This window comes from Sturnira hondurensis, unplaced genomic scaffold, assembly GCF_014824575.4.
Source record: "Sturnira hondurensis isolate 20B ecotype Veracruz unplaced genomic scaffold, ASM1482457v3 Scaffold0010956, whole genome shotgun sequence".
Classification (NCBI taxonomy): domain Eukaryota; kingdom Metazoa; phylum Chordata; class Mammalia; order Chiroptera; family Phyllostomidae; genus Sturnira; species Sturnira hondurensis.
In genome coordinates this window covers 66,066-81,817 of record NW_028083587.1, presented here as the reverse complement: position 1 = coordinate 81,817, position 15,752 = coordinate 66,066, and the positions used below count along the sequence as shown (strand labels likewise).

Here is a 15,752-nt window from a genome sequence, read left to right as displayed (position 1 = left end):
ATGTTTTCGACTGCACTTGTAAATACCACTGCCATCAAAAGTCATTAATATTCCACTGGAATCAACCACTTTTCCTGTTGACTTGAACTGAGGTGTCGTTCTCAAAAATGACCACCAGGTGGCAGCATAGACCGACGGTTGGAAACACGCTGCTATTACTGGCTGCACAAAAAGGTTCCTTTCCTTTTTACGGCTACAATGAACCTAAAATAGTAAAGTCAATCTAGGCAAAGCTGAGGAAACGAGCCCATAAATATGTTTGTAGGGGTACATGCATAAAATGAGAGTGCATGTGTTTTACTTCACTTTTTTTTTAACTCTTGGTGGAGAATTTCACATAAATTGTTCCTCTGCGTTGTTTAAGAAAGCTGCAACAAAGCAAATCACAACTTTCAAGCACACCTGGAAATTGTAGAAACCCAACTCCATCACAGTACACATCCTGATCCAAGAAATGTCACATAAAACACTCTAATTGCTCTCCTGCCCGTTAATCTGGAAATCAGTGACAAGGTAGATGGACAGCCCTGACATTTAGACGTTTTCAAATGCACTTGTAAAAATCCCTGCCATCAAACCCTGATTGGTGTATCTCAGTGGACTGAGTCCTGGCCTGCAAACCAGAAGGTCACTGGTTCGAGTCCCAGTCAGGACACATGCCTGGGGTGAGGGCTAGGCCCCCAGTTGGGGGCATGTAAGAAGCAACAGATCAATGTTTCTCTCTCATACGTTGATGTGCCTCTCCCTCTCTTTCTCCCTGCCCTCCTCTCTCTCTAAAAAAGTAAGAAATAAATAAAATCTATAAAAAGACACTTTTAAAACGTAAAAATAAAAGAACCTACCATCAAAAGTCGTTGATATTCCACTGGAATCAACCACTTTTACGGCTAACCTGTACCGAGGCGTCATTCTCCAAAATGGCCACGAGATGGCAGCAGAGACCGACACTTGAAACACATGAAACTACTGTCTTGGCAGAAAGGGGTGGGTTAGTTCATTGCTTACCATCAGATGCCATGGCAGGCACGCTTTTCATTTTCCCCCAGCAACGTGGCTGAAAAACGACTGGACAACACAGTCACCACTTTGTTCCACTGCCCTTTGCCACTTTTCAGGCAACTTCACCATTCCATCATCCCACAACATTGTTCTCTTTCAGAGCAGAGAACTCTTCCAGGTGCCTTCTGCAGTCTTCTAGGAAATGGAAATTTCTCTCCATCAAGACACATTTCGAAAGACTGAACTAAATGGCCTTGCACCTTCTGTGTCTTCTGCTGACAAATTCTGAATGCTTTCCCACAGGTGGCTTTCAGTTGCTCTGATGGAAGTAACCCACTGGGTTTCTGCAAGGAGCTCCCACTGCAGAACACCCTCAGGAATCCACCACATTAACATCACCACCTTTGGATGAAGACCACCCCTTGGAGGGGCTGCTGGTGGTGGTTCCTTTCTTTCCCTCAACTCTCCCACCCACATTATTCTACCATATCAACAGTTCATCCCCCCTCAAAATTTGTCTTGGAAGCAGAATATTTTCCTTAGGTTTCCATAGAGAACTGCTTCTGAAAATGCAGTCAGAGGGGTTCCCCAGGACCCCACTTAACTGCTGCAGAACCCAACGTGAATGCAATTAACAAAACCAAGCTGGTGCAAATAATTCTTGATACCCGATTTTGATGCTTTGAGCATATAGCCTGTCTCCTGAGTGCCATAGTGTGGTCTGTCCCCAGTGAACATCTCCCCTCCACGGCTCTCCACTGCACCTTGTCTACTGACTCATGTGCCAACTGCACACAAGAAATCTCCAGCATGAAACTTCATAACCACTTCTGACACATTCCATCACTCACAGCAACATCTCCATACATACACACCACAAACCTTTTGTTGCCTCGCAGTTGTGCTTGTACCTTCCTTGAAGTGACAAAGCCAATGGGGCTGAAAATGTTGCTTATGTTCATGCATCTTCAGTGCAAAAAGGGCCACATGCACATTCGCCACTTGTGATGAGGTTTTTTAACTTCCCAAAACCTTAAGACATAAGGAGTAAGGTAAGAGGGTCAACAAGCTCTTGCTAGGAGTATTACTATCTAGAGCTGTGCTGAAGCTCTCTTCCTAAACCCAGTTTGGCAACTAAATCTCTCAGGAATAAATGAGACAACAATCCTCAGTAATTTCCCAGTCTTCCTTTTCCTAACAGCCAGTTTAAAGTCAACGTGTCAAATGCAAAATGTTCACTCTCTTCATTACCGCCTCTGAAACTTTACGTAGAAGTTTTTATCAACAAGGTAAATTAGTACATTGCTCCATATTTCATTGAGATAATCATTCAGTTTTGAGAATAAGTTACTTCAGTTAAATTATTAAATCTTACTTAAGTAAATGGTTACAAACATGTACTCCCCAAATCCACCTCCTATTAAATATCTGACTGTTTACTTATTTGGTGGAGAAACAACCTTTCCTCTAACCTCAAGAATCTTTGGGCTGGTCTGATAATCCTACAGCTATGACACAGATTACCAAATGAAAACAACTAAATTTGAGAAGTGCATAGGCATGGGAACCTCACTCACATGAAAGAGTCAGGAACCCCACATGCAGAAGAGCATCAAACATAGAATGGAAACGTGGACACACAAAATGTACTGAAGCAGTGATGGTGGGAGGTGCCATGGGGCTTCAAAGTGACCTTGCAAAAGGTTAGGACCAGATGCTAGGAAACAGGTGCTATTTCCAAGATGTCCACAAGGTGGCGACACAAAAGAGCATTTCCTGTTGGCCTCAACTCAGATGCTATTCTAAAGTTGCAGACTAAATGGTGGTGTGCAGCAGAGTGGGAAAAAGGGCCTCACCGCAGAGACCAGGGGTCCTGCCAAGTCAGCCATGGGTTTTTTTGACTGCTGGAAGAAGTACTATTACCTAAGAAAGGATGGAGCCTCATGGGATGAGTTCTGGGTCCTCACCAGAGAGCATAAGAGGTTGTGTTAGGTCACCTCTGGGTCTTACAGGGAGGGTCCCCACCTGAGACCTGTGAGTCCAAGGGTCCTGTGACCTTAGGCCTGGGCCACTTGAGTGTGGAGAGGACCACACAAGAGACAGGAGTATCCTGTTATTGCACACCTGTGTCCTGTGAGGGTTAAGAAAGGCCCCTCCCTGTGAAATGTAAGTGTCTCAACCCTCCACCTTTGAGACTGTTGACGTGGGGAGGGCTCTGACTTGACAGAGCAGGGGTTCCTGTCACTTCAGCTGTGGGTCCAGGGAGCCTGAACATAGCCACCCCCTCCGAGAGTACAGGGCTCTGCCACACCAGCCCTGTGATCATGAGGTGTGAAGAAGCTGTGGGTCTACGACTAAGGGGAACATCCCTGCCTGTGAGTGTGATGGGTCCGGTCTCATCACCTGCGCGCTATGGGTACAGCAACAGGGGCTTTGCAGAGAAAGCTGTGGGTCCTGTCACTTCAGCCCTGGGCACAGGAATTGCAGGAAAAAGCCCCTCCATGAGAAGGAAGCTGTGGTTTATAGTCAGCACTGGGTGTTGTGAGCAAGAGGTGAGGCCCCACCCAAGAGGACACCTGGTCTTCTAACATCAGCCAGGGTCCCAGACAGTGTGTGGGGGTTCGACGTGGAATAGTCTGGGGTGCTGTCTCATCACCTCAGGGTCTTGTGAATGTGGGGTGGGCCCCTCACTTAGAAAGTAGGGGGTCCTACTATTTGAGTCCTGGGAGTGTGGGAAGGGGCCTCTCCCTGTAAGGAGTGGGGTCCTTTCACGGTGAAGAGGGACCCAACCTGGGAAAGACAGGCATCCTGCCTGACAGTCAAGACCTGTGGACCCGGGAAGGGCTCTCACTTGACCTAGTAGGAAGCCGTCACATTGGCTCTGTCGCCTGTGAGTTTGGAAAACTGTCCCACCAGGGAGAAGAGCGGTTCCCGTTGCCTCAGCTCTGGGGCCCCTGAGTGTGGGGAAGGGTCCCTCCTGGAGAGCGCAGGGGGTCCTGTCACATCAGCTCTGGGTGCTGCGATGCTGGGGTTGGGTCACACTGGAGACAGGAGAGGCCAGAAGAAGGCAGACAATTTTTCATCAATGCAAGTCACAGACCAACACCAACCCCGAGGACTTCCGGACTCAGTAACTCCTGGCAAGAAAGGTCCCAACTTCAGCAACGGGATTGGGCAGGAGCTACTCTCCTCTGACACCTTCTGCCTAATTCTTCAAGTCCACATTCGACCCGCCTAGTTTTGTTACAGTAGCAAAGTTCACTTTCATCCTTAGGGAGAACTGCTCACAGTGGCTACAGCAAAGAAGACCCTCTCCGTCAACTTCACTTAGGAGACCGGAACTGTCCCCAAACTCTATCTCGGCCCTTCCCATGGCCAATCACACAGTGAGAACCAGACCCCCACTGGGGCAGTGTGCACTCAGACAGGTAATTCTAAATTCTAGTTTAGTTTGTTTTTATCGTCTTCCTATTTCTGAAATGTTTTTTCACCTGAGTTACTTAAACAAACCTATTACTCATAATGCCACATCTTTGAGATGTGAAATTCTCAGTGTGTTGTCCAGTATACTTATTATTTTATTTGTTGTGTTTAAATGTTTGAGCCCTCTGGGACTTATTTTGTGTCTATGAATTGCGTGGTCTGAATTTACTGAAAGCAGTTTCTCAGAATGCAGTCTAGTCTTGACCGAGTCCTCACTGCTTATGCAGCTTTTGCTGAAAGTGGGTTTGACAATAAAGGGCAAGGACAGACCTAGACGAAAGTTGGGGATTCCGACCACAGTCTGGTGGAACTACGACACTTTGTTAGGCGGCAGGAGGGCCACATCCACCCTAAGGTCTGGCCCCAACTCGGGGCTCAAAGCTCCTGCGGGGTGAATCCCTCACTAGCCACGAGGAAAAAGAGCCATGGAAACCCCCAAGCTACGGTCCTAGCTGCAGGCTGTGTGACAGGCGCTTGAGAGACTCAGAGTAGCCAATCCGTGCGGGGAGGGGCAGGTCTTCCGCTGGCCAGTCAGAACCCGGGAGGCTCTGCCCGCCCTGCCCTGCCTTTTCAGCTTCTTCTGACCTCCCATTGTTGGGCAGGGTCCTGGGATCGCAGCACTGATTGGCGGATTGGGCCCACGTGGCTATCCAGGCAGGAATCTAGCCCCGGGCGCCCTCCCTCCTCCCGAGGGTAGGAAGCCCACGAGCTCGGAGAAGAGGTTCCATTGAGGTGGGCAGTGTGGCAAGGACCCCGGGAGACTGACTGGTAAGTGAGGAGCCCTGCCATGTGGAGCCCTTAGCCTGAGACCTTCAAAGTCCAGCCTAAGGGACCCCAGATGCCCTCATCCCAAGGGGCCCCCAAATCCCTTCATCATCGAGGGGCCCACGTGCACTAACCCGGAGCACCCCACATATCTTAACCCCCAATGCTTAGACCCCCAAAGAGCCTGAAGACCCCAGTTCCCATCAGCTCGGGACACCCAACCTGCAGCTTGCCTGGAAAGACCAAATCTCCCCAAACTCAGAGACCCCAAATGCCGTAGTCCTGGAAACGGACTCAGTGGTGGGGAACCGGAAGCCCCTCGATGAGACTCCCCGAATCTCCTCAGCTGCAGAGGTATCGACCCTCCCCCCCAGGCCTCAGTGTCCTCAGCCCGGAAGACGCAGGATCGAGTCCTCAGGGACCCCGAGCCTGTCAGCCTGAGAGACGGCGGTCTGCCGGGGACCGTGCCTGCGTGCCTGCGTCTCCTACAGGCCTCTCCAGACCCCGGCTGCACCTCCAAGCCCTTCCCTGGGAAAAGCGCGTTTCCTGGCGCCGCCTAAGGCTGGGCCGGGGGACCTTCCAGACATTAGGGCTGTGGCCTGCGGAGCCTGCGCTGAGGAGGCCACCGAGGGAAAGGCAGGGAACGAGGGCTGGTCTGCTGGCAACCCCTTATCAAACCCCTCCTCCCACACGGCCCCACGGCCCCCTCTCTGGGTACGGAACGTGAAGAGGAACTTCAACACACTCCCCAGCCTAGGTAGTGCGCAGGCGCTGGGCCCAGGGGCCTGGTGAACCCTCGAGGTTGCTGGGCTGGCTCCGTCTCAGGCGGCTCCATCCGCCTGCAGCTCCCTCTTGCGTGGACACCAATGGGGAAATTTGCTCCTTCGCGTCACAGCAGGGCTGGCGCTGACGGTGCAGTGCTCACAACAACTCACTGTAGACTCTCTCATTCCATCAGACAGTCACACAGGCTTCCTGGAGCTCATTCCTCCTCCAACCTCTCTGCTTTCAGGACAAAGATTTTGTCTCTTTCCAGGTCTCAGGGCCCCTTGACCAGCTTTTCTGTGTCACCACCACAGGCAGGCCACCGAGCTCCAGGAGGAGGACCCTGAGGACTCTGATGAAGAATGTGCTCCAGAGGCAGCAAGGTGAGGGGCAGGAGGAAGCAGAGGTGCCCTCCTGACAGGGACCTGGTTTAGGTCAGGCTGCATCTCAGGACATAACCAGGGAACAGGGTTTGCTTGTCCAGTGAATACGCAGGATGCAAAAGAGTGTATCGTACAGTGAGGGGCTATTCCTGTAAACTGTCAAGTGTGAAACATAATCACATATTTATAGATACATTAATAAGCAGTAAATGTGTAAGAACATATAAGTGAATAAGAAATAACTAATTCAGAATAGTTGTCGTCGCAAGAGAGGAAGGCAGGTCTGGCGGATGAGAAATTTCCCCACACCTGGCTGCCTGATGGCCTGCCTGGAGACAAAGGGGGAACAGTATTAACATGGTGATTAGGGGAGCTGGGGGGAGGGCCAGAGCAGTGAACAGTTTTATCACCACATCATTTCCTGATGTGGGCCATGCTGCTGTTCTATCTAGTTTTTCGAGTGTTCAGTGGGTGGAGTCAGTCCACTTTCATGGGTCTGGGGTTGAAACACAGCTGAAGCCAAGATGTGATCTTTAACTTGACTGGAATTGTGTTTCTGTGGTCATCAGACTGTGGATGCTGACCAGATGATTCTAATGATTAAGGAAGGGCGTGGATGGCCAGTATGTGCACAGGGAGGAGGATACCAGAGAAAGGAGGCAAGGGGGTCATGGTGCCCTTATCCCGGAGGACGTGAGTTTGAATGAAGACAACAGGACAGAGAAAGGGTGAAGACATGAAGTTTCTGTGCAGTTACTTTTATTACATTTTTGTCAGGAGAGTCCAATTTATTTTTTAATAAATGTAATAGATGCTTTATGAACATAGAATGAAGCGTAGATGACATTTGTCTATTTTTCTTTTTTTAAGATTTTATTTATTTATTTATCTTTGAGGGGAAGGGAAGGAGAGAAGGAGAGAAATATCAATGTATGGTTGCCTCTTATAAGTCCCCTGCCAGGAACTGGCCTGCAACCTAGGCATGTGCCCTGACTGGGAATCGAACCGCGATCGTGTGGTTTGCAGGCTCGCACTCAATCCAGTGAGCTACACCAGCCAGGGTATTTGTCTATTTTTCTTATCATTCTAATGAAATTAGTTGATGGTCACAATATAAGCCTAGGTCATAATGACACCTCAGAAAATATTTTCCAATAATCCTTGGATTGTTCTTGGACTACTCTCATTCAGAATTCTGTGTCCTTAATAAGGATCTTCAGATTTTGGAAACATTTACCAACCAAAACACCGATTTCTCTTCATCTTTCAGTGAAACCTTCTTGGGTAGCCTTCAGAAGGGAACACAGTAAACACCAGATGGTGAGTATTTCCCAAATCCTGTTGACAACAAAATTTTCCTCGTAGATATAAATGCAGGTAAGAATAGCAAAATGCAGAAAGTATCCTAGGAACTGCCACCTTCCTTTCCTGGTCCCTTCAACACATTGTCCGACATTATCATTCTCTTTAAAAGATTTTGTTTATTGATTTTTTAGAGAGAGGGAAATGGAGGGAGAAAGAAAGGGAGAGAAACATGAATAGGTTGCCTCTCACAGGCCCCCAAGTGGGGGACCTGGTCCACAACCCAGGCATGTGCCCTGACCGGGAATGGAACTGGTAACCTTTCAGTCTGCAGGCCAGTGCTCAATCCATTGAGCCACACCAGCCAGGACTCATCATCATCTTAGTAGTTAAGAACTACAGCAGCAATAGTAACTACCATTTGTTTCATTCTCACAATGTTTCAGACTTTAAGAATTCTTTGTGAATAAACTCACACATTACAGCCACCTGGTGAGGAAGGCACTGTAACTGTCACCATTTGCAATGAGGAAAGTGAGCTTTCAGAGATGTAGAAATGTTTGACTATATGTCTAAGATCACAGTATCAGTAGTAGTGCAATTTAATTCATAGTTTCTTCTCTAAACCACTTACTAACTCATTAAGACTTTCATAGTTTTTCCCTGGTCAGCGTGACTCAGTTGGGTGTCATTTTGCGAAACAAAAGATCACTGGTTTGATTCCTGGTCAGAGCGCATGCCTGGGCTGTGAATCATTTTCCTGGTTGGGGTGTGTGTGAGAAGCGACTGATCAATATTTCTCTCTCACATTGCTGTTTCTCTCTCTCTTTCTCCCTCCCTTCCCCTCTCTCAAAAAAAATAAGCAAAATCTTTTTTTTGTAATTAAAAAATAAAACTTTCAGCCCTGGCTGGCATAGCTCAGTGGATTGAGCGCAGGCCTGCAAACCACACAATCGCGGTTTGATTCCCAGTCAGGGTACATGCCTGGGTTGCAGGCCAGTTCCCAGCAGGGGACTCACGAGAAGCAACCATACATTGATACTTCTCTCCTTCTCTCCTTCCCTTCTCCTCTAAAGATAAATAAATAAAATCTCAATAAATAAATAAATAAATAAAACGTTCAGTTTCCTAAAGTTTACATTGTCTTACACATATGTCATTCCATCATTCATCTGACTGATGGTTTCGACCAAACTTCTTCTCTGCTATACTGAAGTGAGAGATGCACTAAGACCCTATGAATAAGGAGAGTGTATGATGTGTAGGCAGTTGGTACAGTGGATGGTCCCAGATGAAGAAGAATGTAAAATCCCCAGGATCACAGCCTCCCACTCTAATCAAAGACAGCATCTCCCACCCCTGAGGAGCTTCAGGTTTCATGATGGAGGAACAACAAATAATAAAATGACTTAACAACTTCATATAGGTTACACTCTCTTCAACAGAAACTTAATCTGTCTGGAACTGATTTCAAATGCCCTTTCTTAGAGGGTGAAGTAACAGCTTCTTTGTCTGAGCTCTAATGAGACCACTCTCATCCTGTGTAGAATCATTTGTTCAGCCTGCCTACCTCTGTGTTGTGAGCTCTTGGAGAGCCTGGTCCATACCTGAGACTTCTCAGAGGTCACAGGCCCAGATCAGGGCTCCTGAGGGCCCCCGAATGTTTGCTGAATGAATGATTTCACAATTACTAATTAAATTAGAAGATGATCAATGAACGCTGAAGGTAATTTCTATGGGATTGAAATATGGAGAGAGCTGAGGGGTAAATTGATAGCAGCACATTCACACTGTATTACATAATTCACAGAATACTTTGTTGAATATTATTTAACTGCATGTTCACTATAGCATTAAAATTAGTGTGTTATAGATCAGGACACTGAAGACAACTAGCTACTGGTACAGCCTTATTCAAACAATTGATGGGAACCAGCTAATCCAAGTACAAATGTTCTTTCCAAGGTATTGCAAATTTTATTTATTGTCCAGATATGTTTCTGCCAACTATTTCTTTATTCTCTTCCCAATATACATCACTCTCAATATTATAGAGACAGTTGAAAGAAAAGAGCCATAAGGCATGGGTTCTAATCTTGGACTCATTACCCACATTGGCCTTATCCCCTCCAATATTCATACTCCCTAGATATTTCCAAGGGTTGAAGTTGTACAGACACGCATGTGAAATACATGATAGGCCTTAAAAAATTAAATACATGTTATCTTTTAATGTGTGACTCTTATATTGAAGGAAACACCCAGGGTGCCATTAAGCAATGAATATAGTTTGAAGGAATTGTCAGGAACAGCAAATCTGATGACTGCAAGTGACTCAGAGCATGCCCAGAAACCAGTGTTCCCTCCTGGAGAAGCATGTGCCTTTGGAAGCACACTAGACAAAAATTGGGTAAGAGAAAATAATTTGGAAACTTTAGATCCTCTAAGTCCTACAGAAGTGCTGATAAGTATGGCCTAGGTATGTGGGGCAGACTTTGGATGGGCCTGGATTTAAGCTGAGCTAAGCTGAGGCTGAAGTTACCACTGGACCTTTGGGCAAATGCTATAAATTCTCTGAGCTCCTGCATGCTAATGTGTAAAGTGAAGATAAGGAAACATTACTCATATTGTTTGAAAACATTAAATTGAATTTAAAACAGGTGACACATGCAAGTTGTCCAATAAATCCATCTGTGATAATACCAGCCACACTTTATTGGTGTTGTGTGCCCAGGCCTATACTCAATGCCTAACACATAAAGTGCACTCAAGAAATATTTTATGATTAAAGGTTGGCAAGTTAAACCTGGTACTGGGAAGACCTAGAAACTAAAATTGAATCAGTCATCTCTAGTTAGTGTGGTGTCTTAGTTTTCTGAACCAATAGTTAACAGTAACATACCAGAGTATGCAGAAGGACAGGTAATCAATTGATGGGAGGAGACTGTGTGTTATCTGACAAAATGCGAACTAACACTATAGATTCCACCAACCTCACTCACCTGCTCTTCTCCAACTCAGAACTCAGGAGAAAAGAGATTTATGTGAAGATGTATAACCTACAAGAAAGAACGGACTGTGTTCACCAAGAGGTCACTGAGCCCCAGGATGATGACTACCTTTATAAGTGACTTTCACTAAGAAGTATGTTAAGATACAATAATTTTATCTAGTCCTTTGGTCCCCAAATCATTCCCTTCCTTAGTGACCTGGAATACAGGATTGAGTCTCAATGATGTGCATGCAGGACTCCCTCTGAAGTTCTTTGTGTCCAGGAACATGTACTAAATCTTCCCCAATCCTTGTTGCTCTCACCTCCAGATTGTGAGATGTGTCAGAACTGCTTCATCGACAGCTGTGCTGTGCATGGGCCCCCTAAATTTATAAAGGACAGTGCAATGGACAAGGGGTATCCCCACCACTCAGCCCTCACCCTGCCCCCTGGGTTGAGAATTGGGCCATCCTGCATCCCTGAAGCTGGGCTTGGAGTGTGGAATGAGGCAGCTGACTTGCTGGTGGGTCTGCACTTTGGCCCTTATGAAGGACACATCACAGAAGATGAAGAGGCAGCCAAGAGCAGATACTCCTGGCTGGTGAGAACTATTTACCTCTTTCACTGTCCTCTGGCTTCCCACATTCCTTCTGAGGCTTGCAGGGACCTCACCTCTTATGTGCTAGACATGGAGGGGACAATATGGTTAACTCTGTGTACTGACTGGACTTCACATGAACACAGAGCTCCTGTTTAAGGATCAGAAGGTAAGTGGGAGCAAAGTGGTGCAGACACAAAGGAGTGGCTCCTCCCTTGTGGGACTCTTGCTCTGATTGGACAGGTAGACTCAGATGTGTAGGTGATGAGTAAGAAAAATATCATGTGGTCACAACCGGCAGTGGAATACCCATGCAGGCTGAAAGAGCTTTGATGATAATACAGTAAAATAATTCTTCTGATTATTACCTCCCCACAAAAAAGTAAAAAGTAAAAAGTCTTTATAACCTCCTTTCTGAAACACAGATCACCAGAGGGAGAAACTGCTATGAGTATGTGGATGGGAAGGACAAATCCTGGGCTAACTGGATGAGGTGAGGTCAACAGGTCTCTTGTTGGTCTCTCTCTTATTCTCTTTTATTCAAGAGAATAAAGAAATATGGGTACAAGAGGGGACACTCATCCCCCACGAGCCCATATATCTGTCCCTCTCATTGTGCCTCCCTCAGTGGTCTCCCTTAATCCTTTTCCCCTCTTTTTCTCCATACAGTGTTCTTTCATTTCAGGGGACATTTAGAAAAAATTATATCATATGTCCTCTAAATATAAAGCTCTCTACTAGACACAATTTGGGAGCTGGAAAGGACCTTGAAGAGCCTAGATTCACCAGGGACATTGGATTACACTTTATTTTATCAAATGAACATTAATTAAGCACTTATTATATTCCAGTTTAGGTGAAGGACTACATTAAACAGATCACACAACCCATGTCCTTATGAAAGACTTCTCACAGACAGAACAATTACTTTTAGAAGCATTTAATTATAATTTCCAAGATATGCGCAGTGTCAAGATAGCACAAACCAAGGGTGGCCTAAACCTGTGAGGGCAGCAAACCATCCCAGTCTCACTTCAAAGTAGAACTGGGCTCTGAGGCCTGCAGAGGAATGGTCATGGGCCCTCTTCCTGAGAGGGGCTCTTTTTTATCAGGGTTAACAGAATGTGAATGAACTATTATTGCTCTGTTTTATTTTACTAAGACAAAAAGACCTCCAATTTTCAATGGTAACCTTGAGCAGGCAAGTGAATGGTACCCTAATTAAAGTGTAGGGCGGTTGGAGAAAGGGGCTTTCTCTCAAGAGAAACTAGATGTGGGCTGAGTAGTGAATAATTAGTGAGCTGATTTAGAAGCTGAGCCCTAGATCAAGCACCAGGTTCTGTGGCATGAAAACTTGATTCAGAGCTTGGAGAAGCCACAGATCACTGGATATTATGGTCAATCAGGGTGGAGGTTAAGTCTAGAACTGTGTTTTAGAAAATGGTATTAGGCAGGATTAGCAGTGCAAACAGGACTTAGAGGTAGGAATTTATGTGACATGCTGACAGATGCTCAGACACTGAATAAAATGTTCCCTGAGAGCATTGGGGGCAGTGGGCAACATCAGAGCCTGAGGGCTTTAAGAATCAGTGAGGAGCTGGACATGGTTGTAACAAATAGTGGGAACTCCTCACTGTGATTTTTTTCCTTTCTCTGCCTCAATCCCAGGTATGTGAACACTGCCCGGGATGATGAAGAACAGAACCTGGTGGCCTTTCAATACCACAGGCAGATTTTCTACTGAACCTGCCGTGTTGTCAGACCGGGCTGTGAGCTGCTGGTCTGGTGTATGGACTAGTATGGCCAGGAGCTGGGCAGCAAGTGGGGCAGTAAGTGGAAGAGAGAGCTTGCAGCTGGAAGAGGTGGGCACCATTATTCTTCAAAACAGAAAGAAAAGAGAATTCTCCATAGAAATATTCATGATCCAACTCTTAAGTAGAGAAAAATCCACTCTAAAGTCAGTAAAGTTTCAAATTACATGCTTCAGAAATGCACAATGCATTCATATGCCTTTGTCTCTTAGGCAAAATTTTTATATTTTTTATTTTAAAAATATTTCATGCACAAAACACACAACTGCATATAGTGCTGAAAGGCTGAGAGGCAAAAAAGAAAAGTTTTCTAGCACTAACCAGCTCTCTCATCAAGGCAGTTTTTCTGACACTTTTATAGCTGTTCTTAAATTTCCTCCATACTTCTAAATAAAACATTTTTGTTTATAGGCATTATGTTTTAAAGATTTTGCCCTGGCTGATGTGGCTTAGAGGATTGAGCACCAGCCTGTGAACCAAAGGGTCACTGGTTTAATTCCCAGTTGGGGGCACATGCCTGGGTTGTGGGCCAGGTCCCCAGAAGGGGACACACGAGAGGCAACCATACATTTATCTTTCTCTCCCTCCGCCTCCCTCCCTTCCCTGTTTTATGAAAATAAATACATAAATCAAAGCTTTTTAAACAAGATTTTATTTATTTTTTACAGAGAGTGAAAAGGGAGGAGAAAGAAAAATCAATGTGCAAGGGAAACATTAATCAGTTGTCTATGGCACCCCCCCCCCCCAAGTGGCCCACAACCCTGTCATGTTCCCTGACTGGGAATCAAACTTGTAACCTTTCAGTTTGTGGGACCTTACCCAACCCACCAAACCACACCATTCAGGCAGGGCACATTTGTTCATCATTTCAGTGATTTATCATGAGAGACCCTAGTCTGTGGCGCACAGCATCCTGGGACCTGGAAATACAGATAAACATGAGGACGAGAATCACTGCTCTTGAGGAGCTGATGGGTAAAGGAGGGAAACCCAGGTACACATGTTGGCATGTACATAACACTACACAGCCATTAGTGCTTTTGAGAAAACTAATTTGGGACAAGTGCCTAGGGATCAGTGTGAGGGGAGGTGGGCTGTGCCAGATGGTCCAGGAAGGGATCTCTCAGGAGATAACATTTACAAAAATACCTGGGGGCAGAGGATTCCAGGCAGAGGGAACAGCTAGTGCAGGGAAGAAGAGGTGTGGTATTGAATTGGCTGAGGGTCACTCAGGTCTGGGCACAGACTGAGGGTAAGCACAGAGTTCTGACAGATGCTTAGCAGCCTGGAAATTCAGTGCTGATGACCCGAGTTGAGACACTGGGGACTTTGCTGAGTGAAAGTGTGCAGTTGTCAGCTGTAGAGTGGTGTGTTCTCTGTTCTGATTATGCTTTGTTAATTTTTAGAAAATAAACTCCAGTGGGGAATCTCCTCAGAGATTACTTCATCTCCAAGTGAAAGAGCTGGTGGATTGTCCAGACAGGAACAGGAGTCAGGCGTTTAAGAAGTATGGTTGCAGCATATTTTGAAACATGACTTAGGATATTTGAAATGGAATGAAGCATAAATATTTGGTGTGAGGCTTGAGGAATGAGTCTTTTTTAAAGATTTTATTTATTTACTTTTAGAGAAGAAGAAGAAGAAAGACAGGGAAACATCAATGCATATTTGCCTATCACACACCCCCTACTGGGGACCTGGCCCACAACCCAGGCATGTGCCCTGACTGGGAATCTAACCTGTGAGTCCTTGCTTCACAGGCAGGCACTTAATCCACTGAGCCATACAAGCAATGGCAGGAAAGACATTTTATTTTATAGTTTTGAAACACTGAAAGAAGCAATGTCTAGTTTTCCTCTTTAATATGACTTAGAGGATACCTGTAGTTAGTAAAGGTCACTGCAGTTCAGGGAGTGAAATTGCCTCTCATGCTACTTGAAAGCCCCTAGTCTGAGCAATATTAGAAAAGACCCTTGATGTGGGCTTTCTGAAGAAGATGCACTGCATAAAAATAAAAAGGAAAATAGACTGTGAGTGGACACTGTGGGAAACAGAGCTTGCATTGTCACCACAGTAAGAATAATTCATGGGGCAGGTCTTACCAGGAGACAAGTTGTGTAGCCCAGGCATTCTCATCAACGTCTACTCTGAACAAACCTTTTTCTTTCAGTGGAATCAAAGCCAGAGGTGCACCCATGTCCCTCCTGCTCTCTGGCCTTCTCCAGTCAGAACTTCCTCAGCCAACACATGAAATTCAGTCATCCCTGTCAGAATCGCCCAGGAACATCTGCAAAAATACAGCTCCAAGCAGAGGAACCATGCCCAGAAGATCAGAATCATCAGCAGCAACATACTAATACACCTGGAATGATAAAGCTGAAGGTCAAGAGGTCAAAGAAAGGTCTGATCCTTTGCTTAAAAGGATCAGTCAGAGGAGAATCTCAAGACCCTTTTCCCAACCTTTCAAAGAAAGAATGATGATCTCTAGTGAGAATGAGACAGTGAGGGAGGAAGAGCCCCGCAGAGGCCAGAGAGTCCAGAGGGCATAGGCAAGTTCCTTGTGAAAGTAGGAATGTCAAAAATTGTAACAATCGAGCATAGAAGATATTGGCAAGGCTCCAATGATGGGTCACATCTCATGAGACACCAGAGGA

At 45.9% G+C, this 15,752-nt stretch overlaps 1 protein-coding gene and 1 long non-coding RNA gene across 2 annotated transcripts; both read left to right on the top strand.

The window, feature by feature from the left end:
- Positions 1 to 5,085: 5,085 nt before the first annotated feature.
- LOC118996189 (uncharacterized) lies at positions 5,086 to 10,102 on the top strand. Its single transcript, XR_005068437.1, has 4 exons — positions 5,086 to 5,250; positions 6,284 to 6,395; positions 7,666 to 7,715; positions 9,952 to 10,102. It is a non-coding gene; the product is annotated as an uncharacterized LOC118996189 (long non-coding RNA).
- Positions 10,103 to 11,026: 924 nt separating this feature from the next.
- On the top strand, positions 11,027 to 15,525 carry LOC118996187 (probable histone-lysine N-methyltransferase PRDM7). Its single transcript, XM_037059469.1, has 3 exons — positions 11,027 to 11,290; positions 11,713 to 11,780; positions 15,269 to 15,525. Exons 1-3 carry the CDS (start codon positions 11,027 to 11,029, stop codon positions 15,453 to 15,455), a joined length of 519 nt encoding a protein of 172 aa, XP_036915364.1. The 3' UTR covers positions 15,456 to 15,525.
- Positions 15,526 to 15,752: the final 227 nt, after the last annotated feature.